Source organism: Bubalus bubalis, chromosome 1, assembly GCF_019923935.1.
Source record: "Bubalus bubalis isolate 160015118507 breed Murrah chromosome 1, NDDB_SH_1, whole genome shotgun sequence".
NCBI lineage: Eukaryota > Metazoa > Chordata > Mammalia > Artiodactyla > Bovidae > Bubalus > Bubalus bubalis.
Window position 1 is genome coordinate 22,702,547 of NC_059157.1, and position 25,428 is coordinate 22,727,974.

Consider the following 25,428-nt stretch of genomic DNA (forward strand, 5'->3'; position numbering starts at 1 on the left):
CTTTTTAGCAAGCATATTTTGTGTCTGATATTGTGAGACCTTCAGATGTATAGCATAAGTTTGTGGAACATTAGAAACATGCTCAGCGGTTTTGACAATCTAATATGCATTCAGTTCAGTTCAGTTCAGTCGCTCAGTCGTGTCCCACTCTTTGCAACCCTATGAATCGCAGCACGCCAGACCTCCCTGTCCATCATCAACTCCCGGATTTCACTCAGACTCACGTCCATCGAGTCAGTGATGCCATCCAGCCATCTCATCCTCTGTCGTCCCCTTCTCTTCCTGCCCCCAATCCCTCCCAGCATCAGAGTCTTTTCGAATGAGTCCACTCTTCGCATGAGGTGGCCAAAGTACTGGAGTTTCAGCTTTAGCATCAGTCCTTCCAAAGAAATCCCAGGGCTGATCTCCTTTAGGATGGACTGGTTGGATCTCCTTGCATTAGTGTATATTAAATTCTTAATAGTAGCATTTCCCTTAAAATTATGTTATTTAAAACTCATTATAAACATATTTAAGCTATTGTTCTATATAACATATGCACAATAAATTTGTATTTGAATTTGTTACTGCAAAAACAAATATGTTATTTTACTCACTGCCTGTGTTACTGCATTTTTATTTTGCCATGATTTTTGGAAAAGCTTCAAGACAAATTAACCTGCGGCATAATTAATTAATTGCATGAAATAAAATGCTGCTGTGTCAACCAAGCCTGCTGTATGCAATAGTAGACTCAGGAATGATTCCCAGTACTCTCCATGTACCAGTTCTGTGGGAGGCCTGTTGCTGTGGCTGTGGGTGTGGGTGTGTCTCTGTTTGTCTGTCTGTCTTGGATGTACTGAGGTGGGCAGAGACATCAACATAGTTGAAACTTAGTGTTTTCAGTTTTTACCGAAGGATGTCAGCTTTATCACTGATTCACTTTATTTCTTAAATGAAAAGATCCAGTAACAATCACTGAGGATTTGGGTTCTTACTTTCTCTGATCAATAACAAACCCAGGTGTAAGTGCATGTCATTTAAGGAATATTTAAAAGACACACACATGATCTCTTGCAGATAAAGCTATATTCTTAGAACTGAATTAAGTTGAACTGGTAAACATGTTATGTTTCTTGCTCCCTATAATGCTTTTATATAACAGCATTTTGCTATTGTGAGCTCAACCTTCTTTAAAGCATTTTGCCAGAGTATTAGCACACCCAATGCTTCTTTTGACATAGATGCTAAAAATAGTCTACACTATATCATCTTGTTTTCTTTCAACTAAACAATGTATACTTTGTAATTCAGCGTATGTAAAGAAGAATATCCGGTTTCCTATAAGAAGCTTATATGTTTCTCCTTAAATATAGTGGGATCATGCCATCAGTCACATTTCCCTTTACACCTTTATTAGGGGGAAGGTCGATATAGTTTAAGTAATCAGTAGGCTATAAATGGCTTTCCTATGGACAAATAATGTACTAAATGTAATTTTGTACATTAGTACATTTTTACTTGTATTCTTACACATTTAATATATTTCAAAAATATTTGTTTTGTCCTATAGACTACATTCATTTGTGTATATTTACTCAAAATGTTAAGAAAACAAATCAAATAAAAATGTTTTCCTTACAGAACCATAATTAATTTGTAAGTTTGTTTATCAAGGTTATCTTCTCTGAGGTGTGCTGTGCCTAGTTGCTCAGTTGTGTCCGGCTCTTTGCAACCCATGGACTTTAGCCTGTCAAGCTCCCCTGTCGATGGGATTCTCCAGGCAAGAATAGTGGAGTGGGTTGCTATGCCTTCCTGCAGGGGATCTTCTCAACCCAGGTCTCCTGCATTGCAGACAGATTTTTTTACTGTCTGAGCTACCAGGGAATCCCATGAATACTGGAGTGGGTAGCCGGTCTCTTCTTCAGTGTATCTTCTCTAGACATGAGTAAAACATATTTGATTTCTAAGTGCATAGCTGATTGACAGCCCCTGGAAAAGGCAAAGGATAGGTACAGACACCTCTCTTTGGGCATAGAGACTGCTTATATGTCCTACTCCCTGATGGGCCCCCTCATAAATCCCCTTAAGCAATGAAGGCAAGCCCTTTCAGAAGAAATCACAGAATCAACCCTGCTGCACAAGCTATTAATAACCATTTTCATTATTATATGGTGTTTAAGCCTCAAAATTTGAAATATTAAAAGAAAACTAGCACTAAATGTAAATATTTTGTTTAACTTCTTATAAATTATATTCTATCTTATTACCATAGAGTCAGACTTAAGACAACCATGACTCTGAGCATTGAAGAAGTATAGAATAAAGAAAAAAATGAGGTGTTATATTGGTAGATTATAATTAAGGTTTTTATATAATTTGGTTATGTCACTGATTTTTGATAAATGGATTTAAGAATATCAAAGATGAGTAAATGATTCGATGATAATAGCTAGCAGTTCCTAGAAGTTAATTGATTCTCTAAATGTATTGAGTGCTAAACAAGTAAAATTATGATGACATATGAGATTCCATTTGAAGCATACAGTTGTGATTTTTAGCACATTTGAAAAGTAAATTTTAGAACAATGATATTATAATTATTTAATACACAATTAGTCTTAATGCTTTACTGGGATAATGGTAGACATGGCATCATGGAACTTGTTTATGACACAGGACCCCATTAACAGCCATTCTAGGTTTCTCAAACATCATTGTTTGTGACTGAGATTTAAATAAGGGGGCTATAGAAGAAAAATAATTAAGAACAAAAACTAGTTCTATCCACTAGTATCATTCCTTGTTCAACTTTTCAGTTTATCCGTTTATTTGTATCCTCCAACTATAGACTGATGACAAAAGGTGTAAGAGATGGAAAAAATATCTTATTACTTTTAGCTATTACTTTATCAAAGATAAGCAATACCTGTAAGGGAATGTAAGAAAAAGCAATATAGAATTCCATACCTTGATCAAAATTGGCTAAGAGCTACAAAAAAAACTGAATTATTTTGCTGGAATTTACATTTATATTGCTTAAACTACTTATGAGAGTAGTTTAAATATTTTCCATTATAGATCTTTATAATGTTATTGGTAAATAAAAGATAACAAATTATCCCCATTATACTGTGGTAAAGATTATTACATTTTTAGGAAATCTAATTACTATAGCATTAATTATCACTGTTATCAGTATTATGAACAATATTTATATAAAAACTGCATGACAATATTTCATCTGCACTGCCCTATGGAAATGGTTTTTACTTTATAGATCACATTGTAGAATTTTCCTGAGTGACTATGATAAGTCTCACAATACTGCTGCTGCCGCCAAGTCGCTTCAGTCATGTCCGACTCTGTGCGACCCCATAGATGGCAGCCCACCAGGCTCCGCCGTCCCTGGGATTCTCCAGGCAAGAACACTGGAGTGGGTTGCCATTTCCTTCTCCAATGCATGAAAGTGAAAAGGGAAAGTGAAGTCGCTCAGTCGTGTCCGACTCTTCACGACCCCATGGACTGCAGCCTACAAGGCTTCTCCATCCATGGGATTTTCCAGGCAAGAGTACTGGAGTGGGTTGCCATGATTTACATATTTTATCTACATTGTTTGAAATGTTCTGAAAAATATAAAGTATCATACTATCAACATATATGAACATGTAACACCTAAAATCAGACAGTTTTCATCTCTTGTATAAAAAAGGAATGACCTGATAACATAGGAATTTCAGATTGAAAAAACAGGAAATTTGACTTGGAGAATGATTCTGAGAATTAAGTTCTTTTTTTCTTCAAGGAGTCTGAACTTCTGGGATCCTGTATTTTCTCTACCCACTTTCCACTAATAATCTTATACCTTTCTTTCAGCTTTATTCTATGAATAGAAATCTGTAGGAAGAAATCTTGAGTTCATTGATCTTCAACTATGTTATGAAGGTCATAAAATATTGGAGTCAAACTTTGTGGGGAGATTCTGATATCAGAAATTTACGTAAAGCCTGGAACTTCAAGCACACACAAATTTCGTCTTTTTAAAAATTTATCCAAGGGTAAAATACTTAGCTTTAGCTTTTATCATGCCTGAATTGGCATATATTGTTGTTCAGTGGATAGCCGTGTTTGACTTTTTTGTGACCACATGGACTGTAGCTTGCCAGGCTTCTATGTCCATGCGATTTCCCAAGCAAGACTATGGAGTGGGTTTCCATTTCCTTCTTCAGGGAATTTCCTGACCCAGGGATTGAACTCATGTCTCCTGCACTGACAGGCAGGTTCTCTCTCTCTCTCTCTAGATAAATAGATAGATAGTTATATGGGCTTCTTTAGTGGCTCAGAATCTGCCTGCAATGCCAGAGACCTGGGTTCTGTCTCTGGGTTAGGAAGATCCCCTGGAGAAGGCAATGGCAACCCACTCCAGTATCTTGGCCTGGAGAATTCCATGGACTGATGAGCCTGGCAGGCTACAGTTTATTGGTTCTCAAAGACTCGGACACGAGTGAGCGACTTAACACTTTTACTTCATATATATATATATACACACACACACACGATATATATATATATATATATATATATATATATATAACCATGCCCAGGACCATGTCCCTAAATAAAAACTGAAAAATTAAGAAAAAAAAAGGAAATAAGAAAAGAGGCTTAAAATGGTTACTTTATGTCAATATGATTAAAAATGAACAGTGATTGAAGAGCTTACTTAAATTTGTCTGAATATCTCTTCAAATTATACCTAAAGATAATTTTATCCTGACATGATTAAAGCATTATCCACACATCAGGCACACTTTCTGTGATGTGTTTTGTGGTATATCTTTGCAACAGTATTACAATACAACATGTATTCCCCAACTAAAATGCCAGACGTAATGGACAGAAAAGCATCATGAGATCTTTCACACTCTAACAATGTATTTGTAACTCAAGTGACACCAAAAATTACAAACACCATCATCCAAATAATAACAGATTAGCAACATAATTCCCTAAGATTTGCAGACACTGAAATTTCCCCAATTCTTACATATTGGTCTAAATAAATGTCCTTATCTCTATTTTAGAGATGAGAAAACATAGTCTCCAAGAGATAATTTTTTTCTGGAGTGCTATATGGTTTGACTCCAGATGTGAATACATTATCCCTCTCCGACTCCCCTTTATCTACTCTTCCTTTGTTTTCTGTATGGTTAATGAGAAATACCAAGTGGTGGAAAGATGGAGGTCATCAACAGTACACCCAGAGGAGCAGGATATTAAAAGTTTTCAGTTTAAGCCTCATTGGAATGAGTGTGCTTCTGTGCTTCCACAGAAATATGCTGGAGCATCATTAACTTATTGATTTGCTTCAGCTGAAACTAAGCTTAATCTTTCTCCCCAACCCACCACTCCTTCTCTCTCTCTCCATTCTTCTCTCTTTTCCCATACATAACTGGCAAGTATTGATTCTATACTAAAATTAACTTAGAACAGTGGTTGAAAACGTAAGTCCAATGCTACAGTTCTTTATGTTTCCTGCAGGAAAGCAGGCAGTGCAATGTAAATGATATTTGATTATCCTTCATATAATCAAACAGCCACTCTGCTCCACGGGCAGTACAGTAGTTATGTAGTGATCGTATTTGACAGTCGACATTGGTATGTAGTCTTTGTGTGTTTAATTTACAGGTTGGCATTTCCACTAAGGACCTTTTTCTTTTTTTAAATCTAGAAAAGAATGCAAAATAAAGTTCTATTCTACATTAAGAGTTCTCTACATTAAAAAGAAAAAAATGAGATGGAAAATCTGCCCACTTTAGGCCTGTTTCTGTAGTTCCAACATAGCAATAGTTAATTGACATGAACATTTAAATTAAGTACCTGGTGCTTTTGAATCACTTTTGTGTCCATAGATATAGTTCTTCTCTCTAATTTTTAGTCCATTAGCCTATAGTTCCCCTTTGTAATAGATGTGTATGTGTGTGTGTGTGTGTGTGTGCATTGGAGCGCTCAGTCTGTCTGACTCTGTGACCCCGTGGACTCCAGCCAGCTAGGCTCCTCTGTTCATGGGATTTCACAGGCAAGAATACTGGGGCTGCCATTTCCTCTTCCAGGGATCTGTCTGACTCAGAGATCAAACCCATGTCTCTTGCGTCTACTGCTTTGTCAGCTGGATTCTTTACCACTAGTGCCAGCTGGGAAGCCCCTTTTAATTGATATCATACCACAAAATACTATCAAATTACAGCAAATGATAGATATCTATTGACCATATTTTATAGTGTAAAGAAAAAGCAAAATAAATTAAACAATTATAAATAAAATTTAATTATATATTTTTTGGAATACAAAAATTTCACAATGTAAGTTTTACTTTTGGCTTCATTGAAGTGAATACATAACAAAAATTATTTCATATACCTAGAAATAAGTGGACAGAATTAAGCTCACATTTATAAATCTCATATTTCATTGTCATATTCTTGGGTAATTTAATCAGAAATACTGGAAATATACATTTGCATTAAATGATAATTAATTTCTCGTCAAGGTAAAGATAACTTAGCTCCCCAAATTGCAGTTTAGTCTTTATAATATACTATCACATACACACAATATCAGTAAGTATTAGGTAATTTTCCCACAGTAAAATACAGTATTTCAAAAATATATTAGCAATTAAACCAAAATCAAGTCTTTGTATTGTTTTACATAATTATATCTGACTCTTAATTTCCCATTTCTCTTATAGAAATTAAGTTAAAAAACAATGCCATGTACTATGAATCTCGAAATTTTTGACAATGAGAAAACATCAGTAATACTTTATCATAAACATATTTACAACTTCTAAAGCCTATAAACCTTAACTATATATAATTTAAACATCAAATTTATAATTGGTCAATGTTAAGTTTATATTCAATTATTATGCCATTTCTAATTTATACAAGCAGATAATATTTAGTAAATTATTTATTTAGAAAAAAGATAAATGATGTTACATTTCATGTTTATTTAAGCCTATTTACTATAATTTAATATAGTAGAGAGATATTTGTTAGAAAATGGTGCATTTCATAATTCAAGAGTAATAAGAGCAAAATATATGTAATTCAGTCTCACATTAACACATTGACAAGAGTAGCAATGACCTTAACTAGCTTATGACAAATCAAATCCTGTGAAAGCTAATAGGGCTGTACAGGAATGTCTGTATACAGAGAGAAATAATATATTAGAGAAAGAATATGTTTTGCTTTCCCCTATTTAAACAACCACAGAGCTTTAAATGGAGTAAGATGGTGTGAGCAATCTTTACCCCGAAGCACTCACCTACTGTCAGCTGTCCAGTTAACTGCCCCATGTGATTTCTTGCATTCACTGTTACATTCCTGTCAGACTGTAAGACCAGTGGACTATCCTGGGAAACATGTATAAAATAAAGAAATCAAATAAAAAATAGAAATATAGTCAAGATTTTATATATAAAAGTATATTGCACTTGTTTGGGTATTATCAAAATTCTATTTCTTTGTTTTATATTAAGCAGATCTTTTAACACCCCAAACACTGTTTGAAAAATATAAAATAATAAGGGTGCTTCATAATAACTATTTGACATAATAGGAATGTTTCCATTTGGATAAACAGGAATTAACTACTGGGTGCAAACATTTCCAACACTACTGATTATCGTACATCACTGCTGTAGTATCTTCTCTTTTTCTCGCCCTTCCCTTGGCATAGAGGCCTGCCTTTGGAGTTTTGTAAAACTCTATAGAAATGGGGAAGTCTCTTTTTAAGCTGAACTTGCAACTTTCAGGTCTAAACTTAAATGTTTCCTCCTTGAAAGTGCCTCCCCTGATCACTGGAACTACAGATTCATTCAATCCTCAAACTCCTGATCTCCATTTATTTTGTTCAGAGAACTTATCCCAAGGCATATTTATTTTGCTAATGTATGTGTTTACTTGTTTTTAATTTGTTTCTGTCACAAGAGGAAATGTCCATGGGACAAGAACCATTGGAGTCATGTTGACAAATTTTATTCCCACTACCTGGCATACTGCTGAAGGAAAGCATTTACTAAATGTTTATTGAATGGACAAACAAATCATCATAATAAAATTGATATTACCTTATGTATCTAGCTCAAGTAGGAATGATTTCTAAATCATAAGATGATTTAAGAAAGGAGGTATATAGAATAAGAGAATGTAAAATAGCTTATCTTTTAGCATAAATAATCTTGCTTAGATGTTTACTTTGATCACAATTTAGCACTCAACAGTAAAATAATTTATTTGAAGGACAATATCACTGTTTTAGAAATCTATGTACTAGGCTATTGCTATCGCTTCATACAAGTAACTAACAACTGACTACTCTCATATTTTTATGGTCTAAAACAAGCACGGTGATCTTTTACAAATAGTTCATTCATTTATTCATTGAACAAAAATATTTTGATAATAATGAGAATATATTAAGTACAGGCTTGGGACATTTCAGGGATCAAAATATAAAATAATACCTGTCCTCATGGAGCCTGTACCCAAGATACTGAAACTATGAACATCTCTCCCAATGTCATCCTTAACATGTAAGTGGTTTGTCATCTCTATGTTAATGTAAATAAAATGCTTTCATACATGTATCATATAAAAACTCTTTGGAGAACAGAATTTGAAATTTGTGACTTGAATATACATAAGATTTTATATATTTTTTTCTAAAGCTATTTTTGCCCCTTCTGACTAGATGCAAAGCACTAAGCAAAGATATACAAACACACACTCACGCACACAAATTTTCCTTTAAAAGTGGACTTTGTTAGTATGTCTAAACTAAGGCTTAATTTTTAAAAGTAAATTTCTACATTTTCAAGAACAGACGTGTTCCCAAAAGTGAGACATAGTTGTACAAAACAATGCCAATTTCATCCTGTCTCATCACAACTCATTTATTTTTGGCACAAATCAAAAGTGTGTTATCTGTAGTTAAAAATAAATCTAGTCCTTTTTGCATAGGTGTTTCTATGCTGCAGACATTCATTTTTGAAAATATATGAAGTATATTTAATAATTCCATCATTCCTTTCAAGTGATATGTTCAAATTCTGTTAACAATATGATTGTGGAGTAAGGACTGTTTGCAAATAATTATGCCCAGTAAGGAAATTGCACGAAGAGGATGGCTCACTAAAGCACAAAAATATTTTTTCTAAACTGGCAGAATTAAATATATGTTGCCTATATTTTTAAAAAATGAAATTAATTTGAATGTCAGAAAAAGCAGAAGCCTATAAAGCACCTTGCAGTTCAAAACATTGTAAAAATATGTTAGCTGCATTTTCATTCATATATTTTAATATTTTTATTATATAATATATATGACTATTAGGACTTTTTTTAAATTGATGACACTATGTGCTCTTATTTGAATTACTAAACATAAATTTCTGTGATCTATAGCATAAGAGCATAATCATTAGAATATACAAGGATTATGTAAGTATATTAAAATAGATATTTTTTATTAAATATTTTAAGATGAGAGAAAAGTTCATTTTAAAAAGGCAATAAGCATTTAAGTTGATCTAACAGAGAAAGAGATTTGGGTTAGGATTGAAAGTTTAATCATTGCATCTCTTTGTTTACAATATATCAATCTTCTCTTACTCTAACCACCGAGATCCAATTGAGATTCTATCCCTGGCATGCTTTCCTTTTCGTTACACAATTCCACCAAACTTCCCCTCTGAATTAAAATTTTATATCTAGATTAAAATTTTACTATAATAAAAACAGCAATCTTTTTACTGACTATACTATAAACGTATAGCTATCAGAGGTCATGAACAATTCTCCACAGGTATTCAGGTGGATATCAGTATAATATGTTATACAGATTTATTAAAATGTGATCAGGTGAAATTAATCAAAATTGAGTAACATTTTTCACAGACAAAATGCAATGCATGTAAGAGCATTGTTTTCATTGACAAGTCACACTATCATTTCTGTGCTATATATCACCCCAATGACAACTTTTGGGATTAGAACCATGGCTTATGCCTCTTAGGTCCACACTATGACCTTTTACACAATATACACTCTCTATATTAATTACAACACAATTAATTAAAATATACACATGTGATTAAAAACATATATGATAAAACTAATAGTAACTATTTCAAGAAATCTTAATTTATAAATCTGATTACAAACACATTCTTAAATGAAAATTAGTATCAAGAAATTACTTTTTACCAAATTTAACATTTATTGTGCTCATTTTCCCAAAGATCTCCATATAAGAAAATAACTTCCACTAATAAATCATTGTTTTTCACTCTTTTAAAATAGTCCCTCTTCATGATCCTTTATAATTCTGTGCTCCAAATCTTTGAAAGCTAGTGTCTAGTTTCAGATATTAAAATATATATAGCAATTTCCCTTGGAGTTTATTCTTGCTGAGAACATGAAGGGGGGAAAATCATATGGTGGTATTAACTCTCAAATAGGCATAAGACCAACAAGTCTATAAGGGTAAAAAGTTCCATAGGTGCTATATTATTCTGCATGGTACATTAATATAAATATCTCTCAGAAAGAACAATTTCTTCATTGAAGTCAACTATTTTCTACCACCTGTATCTTTGCTTTGATGCTAAGAAATATACTTTCCTTCTTTTTTAAAAATTTATTTATTTTATTATTATTATTATTTTTTATACTTTCCTTCTTATGCTTCTCTTCAGACATAGCAGGTGGGAAATCCAGGGGAAAGGCAATGGTCCCATTAAGAGGGCCTGAGAAGCCTCACTTATGATTCTTTTACATCCACATTTTTTATGACAAGGGCCTGCTTGTCACCTTGTTAATGGTCATAGAGAAATAAAGCACTATGTTCTCATTTCAATGCTTTTGTTATAATCTATGCAAGTGACTAAGGGAAAAATGATTCTATTCTTATTTCTATTGTGTTCACCTTTGTTTATCATAAATATTTCCTAAGGGCCTATGATGTGTCCAGCTCTTTGCTGCGTATAAAACAGAAACAGAGGAGACAAACTTTCTTCTCTTACGGAGTTCATTATCTAGGAAGTCAGACAAACAATAAACCCAGTATATAAAAAACAGAAAGAATGTTACTAACAACAAGCTGTTGCAATAGAGACTTCTCTAATAAAAAGTACCAGTTCTACTAGGGAGAAAATGTACATGTAAGAGGTCGTGTGTACACCAGGCACTTCAGCTTCTGATATTCATTCTCTCAAGGTTTGAACTATTAAATTGTAGTAGAAAAGAGTAGTACTAGGAAAAGTGATTAACATCTGCTGGCACTTAGTCAATGCTGGACATGCATGTAAACTTCTAAATACTTTACATGTATGAGCTTACCTACTTATGAAACTTAAAATAAAATTCACCCAGGAAAGAGTCAAGAAATAAAGTGCTTGTAAGACAGTGAACCCTGACTGTTTAAATTCAAATAGTAAGACTGCCAAACTCTGGCTTCTTGACTAGGCAAGCCATTCAGCATCTCTGTATCACGACTTCCTCATCAGTAAACAGGGTAATAATACTTAATCTGTGGGCTTCTCATAAAGAATTAATGAGACAATATATAAAAATGATTAAATCAGGGCTACTACCCTTTGCTAAGGGCACTCGGGTGTTTACTTTTATTATTTATTCCATATGGTAATTACAGTACTCAACTAATAACGGTATTATTTGTTATCATTCTTGTTTTACGGATGAAGAAACTTCAGCAAGGAGAGTACAAGTCACTTGCTTTAAATCATGCAGCTAATAAATAACAAAGTATTTGAAGCCAGTTATCTGGGTATAGAATCTCACGTGTTAACTACCATGATACTGTGTCTCTGGTGGGTGATAACAGTCTAGGCTTTCTAAAACGCAAATCTGTATCTGAAAATAAATGTTAAAATTAATGGAACAAAATATATTTTAAAATTCCTTTAAACATTTCAGTCTCTCCCGTAAATATCTGGAACATATACAGTCATAAATTGTAAGATACAACTTTACATTGCCATAGTCTATGTTTCAGTGAGTCTGGTTCATTTTTAAAATTTTGTTTTCTGAGGTTCCAGAGGAAGAGCAATAATTCCTGAACTGCCCTCTGCACACACATTTTAAAATATATCACTTATGAGAATTTCCCTACTTTCAATCCTAAAAGAGAACATAACTAACTGTCCATATTGTTCAATGTAGATGGCACAAAATTGATATCTCATTTCTTGAGTTTATACAGTTTTACCAGGTAAGTTTTCTTATCTTCTCTGATAGAAATTTTTATAATAAACCTATCTTACCCCCAATTCTCTATCTTCTTCTTCCTCAATATCAAATCAGTGACATCAGACATGTTTCTTAAATATACATTTTTCTGTGATCTTTCTTATAGTAGACTTGCAGCTCACATCACAATAACCGTTTCCTCCTTGCATTAATTCTTCATATCCAGTGTTATTTTCATAAAATATTTTAAAATTAAAAATATTGATATGCTTGAATTAAAGCAAAATAAAACATTTATTGACTCCTCGATCTCTGCTGGGAACAAAATTCACATTTATTACATATAAGGTGCTTTTTTATATGATCCAGTTCTACTTTTTTAGCTCTATTTCATATCACTTCACCATGCAAGAATTGCCCAAATTTTCATGTTTATGAAAATATGCCACTTCTGTGCATTCTCATCTTCTGTTCCCTACATGTGAAATTCCTATCCATTGCCCCTTAACTGGCAAAACTATAGATATGTTTCAAGTCCCAATTCAGTTATGTCCTCTGTGATGCTTTCCTGCTCCTGCAGAGTCAAAATTTGCCTCCCACCCTCCAGTTTCTCTGTGTTCACGTCTACATGGTAGTTGTCACAGGATCTTTGGTTTGCCTTGTTTTGATCATTCTGTCCTAAAAGCATAGTGTGTCGTCACTTTCTTTTACACATACAGATTTTTGAAAGTATATTTTGTGCCATCTTTGGCACCTCGTTCCTCTACATTAAATGTCTGTTAAGTGAATGAACCGAACTGGGCATATTTACTTCTTAGTGCACTCAGGCTATACGTGTTTACTTGATTTGAGTTCAGGTCACACAAAACTTATCAATCTCTTCCACCATTTTTTTTTTTTTTTTTGGACCCAGAGCAAGTTTTCTAAAAAGCCATTTAAGTGGAACGAGTTACATTACATTTCGATTTGATTTATATTCATCATCTCTCTCTGCCCAAGGCAGCCGCTTCTTCTCTAAGAATCTGACCCACTTAAGAAGATGAAAACCAGGTAGTTTTTAATTCTTTGGCTAATAAAACACTTACTTGAAATTTCATTTAATTGCTGAATGCAAATCATTTAATTGCCGAAATTTGTATTTTAAGGTACAAGAATTAATCATGAAAATATCTAGAGGTGTTAAACTACTTTCCCCAGTCCTCTGAGTTCACATTTTAACTTGAATGTGAAGTGGTACAGCAGAGAAAGAGCATTTCCTCAATGCACTTTTCTGTATTTCTATTCTGAGTTGCCAGACCACAGGTGAAGTCATAAAGAATGATGACACAGTAGTGGATGATAATAGCATAGCAGTTACCTGTTCTCTTTGGTTCCTAGTTTCATCCTTAAAAATAGATTCAATTACATTTTCTAGAAGGGTTATGGGAGTTCATATATGAAAAAAATAATCTTTATATGTGTGTCAAAGCTGATCCATTATTTTCAAAATATTTTAAAAGCACAGAGAAAAAACAAGGTGCTTTACAGAACAAGTTACTGTTAAAATTAAAAACAAATGGAGACCACCCTTGAAAATCCCCTAAGCAGACAAAATCAGTTTAGTCATACAAGGAAAGCTTACTATAGCTTACTTTGCAAGACTAGCTTGAACTGGGTCATTTCTTGCTTATGCCTCTAGAAGTCATAAGCAAAATTTACATTGTTTTCCAGGGTTGATATGAGGTAACCACTAACCGATTCCCTATCATTTAAGACAAAATCTCTGTAAAGAACAGTTACTGTCTATTTACCTTATAAGCTGCTTTATAACAATATTCCTCTGAGCCTCACTCCATATTTTGGCTTGAATGCTCACAGTTCTCAATCTATCATTTTGGTGTGTGAATAATAAAGTTTTACTAAATACTCCTGCAGTGATTCACTGGTTTTACTTCTGTTATTTCTGATCTTTGATACAATCTATATTAAAATAGAAGAAACTGTTAGGAATTTCTTAATGCAATAATTTCACCAGTTTAATATTAGTAAATGTTGTATTTAAAGGCATTTTTGTGTTAAAACCCAGAATTAGTGATATATTGAGAAATAAGTGAACTCTTTTTTTGGTTGAAAGATTACCACAGCCTTTGAAATACTTTTAAGTGTGAAAAGTATTATAGTTTCCTTTAATTATTCTTTCTTCGTGAAAAACAGAAGACAGATGCCATATGAAGAGCAAACAGAAAGAGGAGAAAAATGTAAAATATTTACGCTTTTATTAAAACAGTACTTCTTCCCAAAAGATATTGTGTTACAAACTTAACACAATATTTAATTGGGCACTAAAATCTATAAACAGAACTAAAGCTCTTTCAAACCATGAGAAATAATTGTGTTCAAACACATAGCTTGTTGCTAGAGTTGAACCCCAAATTTTACTTTGACTTTCCAGGCAGTTAAGGCAAAATAAAAATGCTATGTTACAAAATTTTCATTGCCCGATAAAAAACAAGCCAAGGAATTTATAGGAAAAGTATTTCCCCCCAATACTAGCATTTAATCTTCTCGATAAGAAGTTTAAATACTCTCATTTAAAGCATTTGTTTTCAAATTCAGGCAAATCAAATGTTGTACTGCATTCTCTGCCCTGAGGCTTGCCTGACTTATTGCTATTGGCAACCAGATGTTGAATACTAAGGAAGAAGTCAGAATTTCTACTTCTGTCAGAAAATCAGTGAAATGGTAAAAATGAATGAATGAATAAACAATGTTTAAAAACATATTTTAAAAGATTCCAGCTATTACATTGTGTTTCATCTCCCATTATGTGTATGCAAGAGTAATATATTAATTATGTACCCATTAATGACTTACATTAATAACATACAAGATAAAAAGATTTTCCTATTTAATTCTTCTGCTGAACATATTTAGAAGTAGAATGAATGTGTGTACTTTACCATTTTAGAAAGTGAAAGATATAATTTACCTTGTTATCTGCAGGAGGAATTTGTAATGCCTGAGATTCATTATTCTAAATATGAGTGATCAATTTAATAAAGCTGTAGAGAGTGTAAGGGACTAATTTGTATTCATATATATTCACATTCTGCACTGTAAAATTCTTCACAATTAAGTAACTATGAATTTGCAAAACGTTAAAAATAACTTCCTCATCTATGATGTGAAGAGGGAACTAGATTCAAAACAATCATATGTTGATTTGCTACTCTCTCCAACTCTAGCTGCTTTTGCTTCTTTTTTTAAAGGGCAGAGAGAGGGGAGGTGCACCCTGTCTGCACTCAGAGCTTGTTCCAGAGAATTCTTCCTTTCTCTTTCCTCTTCCCTGACCTCTGAATCTCATATCATCCTACTACATATTCTACTCTCTCTGGTTGCCCTCATTCCTGGAGGATTTTCTCTCTTAACTCATTCATTGTCATTCCAGCATCATCACAGTCATAGCTCTTAGTTATTTGACTACATGTTTTGATTTTTTTTTTAAGCAAATACTCTTATATATCCCAAATCTTCCTTTTCTTCTTTGGAATAGTTCCTTAGAGATATCTGAGAAGCTGCCTTCCCAGCCTAGTCCTCAGTAACTATTCTGAATAATCTGCAGCTTTGAGACTGTGTGCTTTTTTTCTTATGGTCAACAATATGGCTATCCTTTCAACTTGTTCTTTGTAGAAACTGACACTAGATTTTTCAAAAATTCTTCTGGATTGAGGTAAAAGTAAAATTAATAGCTAATGAAAAAATAACTTGTGACACATTTGCTTATAATAATACAAAATAGATTTATCAGAAATGGTTACCACAGTTAAAATTTTTTTAAAAATTTAACCAACTGTGTCCCCCAAAGCTTATGAGAAATGCATCCAAATTGTTTTTTTAAATGATTTAGGTAATTCCACCCCCCCTCCAATAGTTGACATAACTGTGAATGAATGTAACTTGTTGGAATTAAAAATCATTCAGGGACTTCCCTAGTTGGTCCAGTGGTTAAGACTCCATGCTTCCAATGCAGGGATCCAGGGATGGTGCAGCAGGTGGTGTGGGTTTGCTCCTTGGTCAGGGAACTAAGATCCCACATGAAGCGAGTGGCCAAAAACATAAACGATTCAGCATGAGATATATTCTACTTTTCCTGAGTACCTTTACTATATAGTGTATAGATTGAGAAACCTGTTCTCATAATTAAGTAGCTAGAAAAAAATAGATTCACTATATAAATGTTACTTAATTTTTGAAAACTATAGTAAAGTTGCAGGATATAAAATCAACACACAGAAATCCCTTGCATTCCTATACACTAATAATGAGAAAACAGAAAGAGAAATTAAGGAAACAATTCCATTCACCATTGCAACGGAAAGAATAAAATACTTAGGAATATATCTACCTAAAGAATCTAAAGACCTATATATAGAAAACTATAAAACACTGGTGAAAGAAATCAAAGAGGACACTAACAGATGGAGAAATATAACATGTTCATGGATTGGAAGAATCAATGTAGTGAAAATGAGTATACTACCCAAAGCAATCTATAGATTCAATGCAATCCCTATCAAGCTACCAACAGTATTCTTCACAGAGCTAGAACAAATAATTTCACAATTTGTATGGAAAAACAAAAAACCTCGAATAGCCAAAGCGATCTTGAGAAAGAAGAATGGAACTGGAGGAATCAACCTACCTGACTTCAGGCTCTACTACAAAGCCACAGTTATCAAGACAGTATGGTACTGGCACAAAGACAGAAATATAGATCAATGGAACAAAATAGAAAGCCCAGAGATAAATCCACGCACCTATGGACACCTTATCTTCGACAAAGGAGGCAAGAATATACAATGGATTAAAGACAATCTCTTTAACAAGTGGTGCTGGGAACTCTGGTCAACCACTTGTAAAAGAATGAAACTAGAACACTTTCTAACACCATACACAAAAATAAACTCAAAATGGATTAAAGATCTGAACGTAAGACCAGAAACTATAAAACTCCTAGAGGAGAACATAGGCAAAACACTCTCTGACATACATCACAGCAGGATCCTCTATGACCCACCTCCCAGAATATTGGAAATAAAAGCAAAAATAAACAAATGGGACCTAATTAACCTTAAAAGCTTCTGCACATCAAAGGAAACTATTAGCAAGGTGAAAAGACAGCCTTCAGAATGGGAGAAGATAATAGCAAATGAAGCAACTGACAAACAACTAATCTCGAGGATATACAAGCAACTCCTACAGCTCAACTCCAGAAAAATAAATGACCCAATCAAAAATGGGCCAAAGAACTAAATAGACATTTCTCCAAAGAAGACATACAGATGGCTAACAAACACATGAAAAGATGCTCAACATCACTCATTATCAGAGAAATGCAAATCAAAACCACTATGAGGTACCATTTCACGCCAGTCAGAATGGCTGCGATCCAAAAGTCTACAAGTAATAAATGCTGGAGAGGGTGTGGAGAAAAGGGAACCCTCTTACACTGTTGGTGGGAATGCAAACTAGTACAGCCACTATGGAGAACAGTGTGGAGATTCCTTAAAAAACTGGAAATAGACATGCCTTATGATCCAGCAATCCCACTGCTGGGCATACACACTGAGGAAACCAGAAGGGAAAGAGACACGAGTACCCCAATGTTCATCGCAGCACTGTTTATAATAGCCAGGACATGGAAGCAACCTAGATGTCCATCAGCAGATGAATGGATAAGAAAGCTGTGGTACATATACACAATGGAGTATTACTCAGCCATTAAAAAGAATACATTTGAATCAGTTCTAATGAGGTGGATGAAACTGGAGCCTATTATACAGAGTGAAGTAAGCCAGAAAGAAAAACACCAATACAGTATACTAACGCATATATATGGAATTTAGAAAGATGGTAGCAATAACCCTGTGTACGAGACAGCAAAAGAGACACTGATGTATAGAACAGTCTTATGGACTCTGTGGGAGAGGGAGAGGGTGGGAAGATTTGGGAGAATGGCATTGAAACATGTAAAATATCATGTATGAATGAGTTGCCAGTCCAGGTTCGATGCACGATACTGGATGCTTGGGGCTGGTGCACTGGGACGACCCAGAGGGATGGAATGGGGAGGGAGGAGGGAGGAGGGTTCAGGATGGGGAACACATGTATACCTCTGGCGGATTCATTTTGATATTTGGCAAATCTAATACAGTTATGTTAAGTTTAAAAATAAAATAAAATTAAAAAAAAAATAAAAAAAATCCAGGTTCGATGCACGATACTGGATGCTTGGGGCGGGTGCACTGGGACGACCCAGAGGGATGGAATGGGGAGGGAGGAGGGAGGAGGGTTCAGGATGGGGAACACATGTATACCTGTGGCGGATTCATTTTGATATTTGGCAAAACTAATACAGTTATGTAAAGTTTAAAAATAAAATAAAATTAAAAAAAAATCATATCACACTGATTTATCATCAATATTGTAACTGACAATAACTCAAAGATTTACATCTTCAATTTTGCAATAAGGAGGTGATTGGAAAGCAAGTAACTTGCAAAATATTCTATTTCTCAGTCATTAGAGTTGTTATCTTTCTCACTTTTTAGGAAGCATGCCTAAAAGGCTTTACTAAAATGAATTAAATGATTGCTTATTTTATCTCTTATTCTCTCTCCAAGAGGTACTTTGTTTAACCAGATATTCTTTGGAATATGTTGGGTAAGTTCCGAGTAATTGAAGCCTGTGATATATAAAATACTTTTTTTTTTTAAATCACACGCTTCACCCACATTTTACTCTAACTTTGGAGCTGAAGATCTGCTTTATGCTATTCATGAAAAATATGCCATATAACTTAAGTCTAAGAAAGATATAAGAGGATATACAGATGAGACATGAATTTTTCCATGTAATTGTTGGCTATATTAAATAAGGTACCATAAATGTCTCCTTTTGTGGCATTCTTTAAACTTTTCTATTATAGGACACCCCTCAGAAAAGACGCCCTTTGTAACACTAGTCAGGGGTTGGAAAATGTGAGATCCCTAATGGAACTTGCTAGCATGCCCACTACATCATTATGTAAGATAAATGAACTCAGAATATCTCAGATCTCAAAATAACTGAGAATTTACCATGTGGCACATGGAACTCTGCTCAGTGTTATGTGGCAGCCTGGGTGGGAGGGGAGTTGGGGGAGAATGGATACGTGTATATGTATGGCTGAGTCCCTTCGCTGTTCACCTGAAACCATCACAATATTGTTAATCAGCTATACCCCAATATAAAAGAAAAAGTTTAAAAAAAGGAATTAAAAAAAACTTGCCTTAGTTTAAGATAACTTATTTTGATAAATCCTACCATGAGTTTTTGATATACCTAGTTTGCAAATTTCTTTCTTTCTCTATCTTTGTTCTTTTTGACCCTCTGAAGGTTATTACATCCAAAGACAATGAATCTTAGGTAAAGTCCATATTTTCATATGAGAAAGATCTGGGCTTTCATCAGAAGCTATGCTATCAAACTCTCTGATATTTATTCTTATTGCAATCTGAGCTGAGAAAAAGATTTGTGTGTTTTTGTGATTTTATTACATTTTTTTTTAATTTTATTTTATTTTTAAACTTTACATAACTGTATTAGTTTTGCCAAATATCAAAATGAATCCGCCACAGGTATTACAGTTTTTGGAATGAAAGTGAAAGTCGCTCAGTTGTGTCTGACTCTGCGACCCCATGGACTGTATAGTTCATGGAACTCTTCAGGCCAGAATACTGGAGTGGGTAGCCTTTCCCTTCTCTAGGGGATCTTCCCAACATAGGGATCAAACCCAGGTCTCCTGCATTGCAGGCAGATTCTTGACAAGCTGAGCCACAGGGGGAGCCCAAGAATACTGGAGTGGGTAGCCTATCACTTCTCCAGCAGATCTTCCCGACCCAGGAGTTGAACTGGAGTTTCCTGCACTGCAGGCAGATTCTTTACCACCTGAGTTATCAGGCAAGCTGAAAGTTTTTGAAATGAGTAATTATAAATAGAAAAGTAATGTATAACTTTATGTTACTATGCATATAACCATATTTAGCATGAAGTAATAAATATTGTGACATTTAAATTGATACTAAGCAAAGCTGAAAGTCTAGATATAAATACAGATAAATAGCTATATTACCTAACAATTCAATATCAACAAATGGATAATTTGCTTCAATGTACCTTTAAATGATGAAATGGCAGAGGAATTTGGGAATTGGTTGAAGTAAGAACCTTGCAGGCATTTTGGGTGATGCTAGGTTTTTGATTACAAAACAATCAAAGCAGTGTGGTAGTATTATGTAAAAGAAGTACTATTAATTAACTAGATAGCTTTATATTTTAAGAAAGATTACCTTATATCCTAGCAGAGAACATGGATATTAGATGATCACTTGCATGTCTTAAGATACTTGAGCAAAATATTAGTTTTCTCCACATATGAAGATTAAAATAGAAACAACTAAAAGATAGATGTGTCCTTTTGAGGAATCAAAGGAAACTTTTTTCTTTCAATTCAGAATTTCTCTGGACACCAAATTTATACCATTAATCAGTAGTCTGGGATGTTTCATTGAAATCTATGGAGCAGTGCATTAATCCTCTGTATGCCGAAAATGACACATGCCCTAAATATCCCTAATCTTCTGGGACTCTTCTAGTTATGCATTAGGATAGTCATCAGATCAGATCAGATCAGATCAGTCACTCAGTCATGTCTGACTCTTTGCGACCTCATGAACTGCAGCATGCCAGGCCTCCCTGTCCATTACCAACTCCTGGAGTTCACTAAGACTCACGTCCATCGAGTCAGTGATGCCATCCAGCCATCTCATCCTCTGTCATCCCCTTCTCCTCCTGCCCCCAATCACTCCCAGCATCAGAGTCTTTTCCAATGAGTCAACTTTTCGCATGAAGTGGCCAAAGTACTGGAGTTTCAGCTTTAGCATCATTCCTTCCAAAGAAATCCCAGGGCTGATCTCCTTCAGAATGGACTGGTTGGATCTCCTTGCAGTCCAAGGGACTCTCAAGAGTCTTCTCCAACACCACAGTTTGAAAGCACCAATTTTTCGGCACTCAGCCTTCTTCACAGTCCAACTCTCACATCCATACATGACCACAGGAAAAACCATAGCCTTGACTAGATGGACCTTTGTTGGCAAAGTAATGTCTCTGCTTTTGAATATGCTATCTAGGTTGGTCATAACTTTCCTTCCAAGGAGTAAGCATCTTTTAATTTCATGGCTGCAGGCACCATCTGTAGTGATTTTGGAGCTCAGAAAAATAAAGTCTGACACTGTTTCCACTGTTTCCCCATCTATTTCCCATGAAGTGATGGGAATGGATGCCATGATCTTCGTTTTCTGAATGTTGAGCTTTAAGCCAACTTTTTCACTCTCCACTTTCACTTTCATCAAGAGGCTTTTGAGTTCCTCTTCACTTTCTGCCCTAAGGGTGGTGTCATCTGCATATCTGAGGTTATTGATATTTCTCCAGGCAATCTTGATTCCAGCTTGTGTTTCTTCCAGTCCAGCGTTTCTCATGATGTACTCTGCATATAAGTTAAATAAGCAGGGTGACAATATACAGCCTTGACGAACTCCTTTTCCTATTTGGAACCAGTCTGTTGTTCCATGTCCAGTTCTAACTGTTGCTTCCTGACCTGCATACAAATTTCTCAAGAGGCAGATCAGGTGGTCTGGTATTCCCATCTCTTTCAGAATTTTCCACAGTTTATTGTGATCCACACAGTCAATGGCTTTGGCATAGTCAATAAAGCAGAAATAGATGTTTTTCTGGAACTCTCTTGCTTTTTCCATGATCCAGCAGATGTTGTCAATTTGATCTCTGGTTCCTCTGCCTTTTCTAAAACCAGCTTGAACATCAGGAAGTTCACAGTTCACATATTGCTGAAGCCTGGCTTGGAGAATTTTGAGCATTACTTTACTAGCGTGTGAGATGAGTGCGATTGTGCGGTAGTTTGAGCATTCTTTGGCATTGCCTTTCTTTGGGATTGGAATGAAAACTGACCTTTTCCAGTCCTGTGGCCACTGCTGAGTTTTCCAAATTTGCTGTCATACTCACACTGAAAAAGATAGTTTAGAATCTTAGACTAGCCCAAGAAATCCAATTGACATTCTGAATGACCAAGGTTAACAAGTTACAAGTTAACATTAGGTTCGTAGGTTGTAAGTACAGTAAGTTAATGGACAGGATAGATAGAAATATAACAGAAGAATTACTAACTCTTCAGATAAAATGAGTGCTCAGATTTATGTCAGCTGATAAAAAATAACATTCATATAAAAATATTGTGATAGTGAGCTCTTATTGAATGCCTTCCATAAAACATAATATAAAAATTTCACTGAATTAATATAGCATGCTTGTGATTTCCTGCAAGCACGGAAAACAGACATTAAATTAATTTCTACATCTTAGAGCATTTTAAATGAACATTTATAATCTTCATGTGTGAGAATTATGTGCATCATGAAAGAAATAAATGAAATATAGAAATTACTGCAATGACATGTCCCCACCATTTTCAAGCTGGCAACCTAATTTCTAAAAATCATTAGACATTCTAACTAGTGCAGCATAATGCAAACGCAGAGAGCAGATTTTTAACCTTACAGAATGTTCAATAAGCAGCTTAACCATCATCATGACACATACTTGGCTGCATCTTTGTGTCTGATTCCAGAGAGTGCTAAAATCCTACCTTCTATATTTTAGTCACTTAGGTTATGAAGAAACATTTTTAGTTTTATGTAACCTTCCATTATGGGTGTGTTGGTTAAATGAGTTAAATACAGTTGTTTAGAGAGGATCCCTCTTCTTTAAATATTTTACTGACTCTCATTCTACTAGTCTCAGGTACCAGCTCAGTTTTTCCTGTGTTAAACAGAAGTAAAGGAATATGATTCTGCTTGGGCAAGATCTGATGGCTCAAGAATTTAGTCAAATTTCATATTGCAAAACAGTCATTTTGTTTTCTAAAGGAGTATAAATTGCTTTTTTCTTGAACATTTTTGTGGAACTGCTTCTATTCATTAATCCTTTTAATAAAGCAGAAATATAGACCATATATGGTATAATTGGAACACCCTGTGACAAACTGAAAATTGCATTTACATTGTCATTTGGAAAACTCAGCCGTGGCCACAGGACTGGAAAAGGTCAGTTTTCATTCCAGTCCCAAAGAAAGGCAATGCCAAAGAATGTTCAAACTACAGCACAACTGCACTCATTTCACACGCTAGCAAAGTAATGCTTAAAATTCTCCAAGCCAGGCTTCAACAGACTGTGAATGGAGAACTTCCAGATGTTCAAGCTCTATTTAGAAAAGGCAGAGGAACCAGAGATCAAATTTCCAACATCAACTGGATCATAGAAAAAGCAACAGAATTTCAGAAAAATGTTTACTTCTACTTCACTGACTACGCTAAAGCCTTTGACTAAGTGAATCACAACAAACTGCGGAAAATTATTAAAGAGATGGGAATACCAGACCATCTTGCCTGCCTCCTGAGAAATCTGTATGCAGGTCAAGAAGCAACAGTTAGAACTGGACATGGAACAACAAACTGGTTCCAATTTGGGAGAGGAGTATGTTAAGGCTTTATATTGTCACCCTGCTTATTTAACTTACATGCAGAGTATACCATGTGAAATACTGGGCTGGATGAAGCACAAATTGGAGTTCAGATTGCTGGGAGAAATATCAGTAACCTCAGATATGCAGATGACACCACCCTTACTGGACTTCTCCGTTGGCTCACACAGTAAAGTGTCTACCAACAATGTGGGAGACCTGGGTTCAATCTCTGGCTCGGGAAGATCTCCTGGAAAAGGAAATGGCAACCCACTCCAGTATTCTTTCCAGAAAATTCCATGGATGGAGGAGCGTGGTAGGCTACAGTCCATGGGGTCACAAAGAGTTTGACACGACTGAGCGACTTCACTTTCACTTTTCACTTATTGCAGAGAGAGAACAGGAACTAAAGAGCTTCTTGATGAAAGTGAAAGAGGAGAGTGAAAAAGCTGGCTTAAAACTCAACATTCAGAACAAGAATATCATGTTATGTGGTTCCATCACTTAATGGTAAATAGATGAGGAAACAGTGGAAACACTGACAGACTTTGTTTTCTTGGGCTTCAAAATCACTGCAGATGGTGACTGCAGCCATGAAATTAAAAGATATTTGCTCCTTGGAAGAAAAGCTATGATAAACTTAGACAGTGTTAAAAAGTAGAGACATTACTTTGCCAACAAAGGTCTGTATAGTCAAAGCTATGGCTTTTCCATTAGTCATGTACAGATATGAGAGTTGGACCATAAAGAAGGCTGAGCACCAAAGAACTGATACTTGTTAACTGTGGTGATGGAGAAGACTCTTGAGAGCTCCTTGGACAGCAAAAAGATGAAACCAGTCAATCCTAAAGGAAATCAATCCTGAATGTTCATTGGAAGGACTGATGGTGAATGTTCAATACTTTGCTGAAGCATTGAAGCTGAAGGTCCAATACTTTGGTCACTTGATACGAAGAGCTGACTCACTGGAAAAGACCCTGATGCTGGGAAAGATCGAGGATGAGATGTCAACAGAGGATGAGATGATTGGATGGCATCATCAACTCAATCCATCAAGCAAACATTTAGATTGTTCATGCTCTTTGTATTAAAGTATAATTGTACTATAAATATTTCTTTGGAAACTGAGGTCATATAGATGACCAATTTTTTCAAAAAAATTTTTTTAAACTGAAGTTCTATAATGAATTTACTTCCTTAAAAAGTTTGACTGAACATTATATTTACCAGCCTCTGTAGAACAATGCATGGTTAATCTGCTCATTTGAATAAAGGTCAAGTATAAGTTTACTGAGCTAACTAGATGGCTTATACTTATCCATAAATTTACTTGTCAAAATATTGACCAAATGAGGAACTAATTCAAAGTTTTAATACTAGTTAATTTAAAATCGAATATTCCACTTGGCTAGTAGTATTGGAAAGTATAAGAATAATTAGAACTATCTAGTCCTATCAAAATATAGTCTAGAGAGAATTTGTTCCCTCTAACTGCTATATTCAATTTGAAAAAGACATCTATTATCTTTTTAAAATTTTTAAAAATAATTCAGATTA

General features: G+C 34.7%; 1 protein-coding gene across 1 annotated transcript in view; it reads right to left on the reverse strand.

The window, feature by feature from the left end:
• The window catches only part of SGCZ (sarcoglycan zeta), a 420,835-nt gene that overhangs the window by 107,608 nt on the left and 287,799 nt on the right, over positions 1-25,428 (reverse strand). The window contains exon 3 of the mRNA XM_044937898.2: positions 7,315-7,402. Coding sequence (XP_044793833.1) covers positions 7,315-7,402 — 88 coding nt within the window. The remainder of the gene's footprint in view (positions 1-7,314; positions 7,403-25,428) is intronic.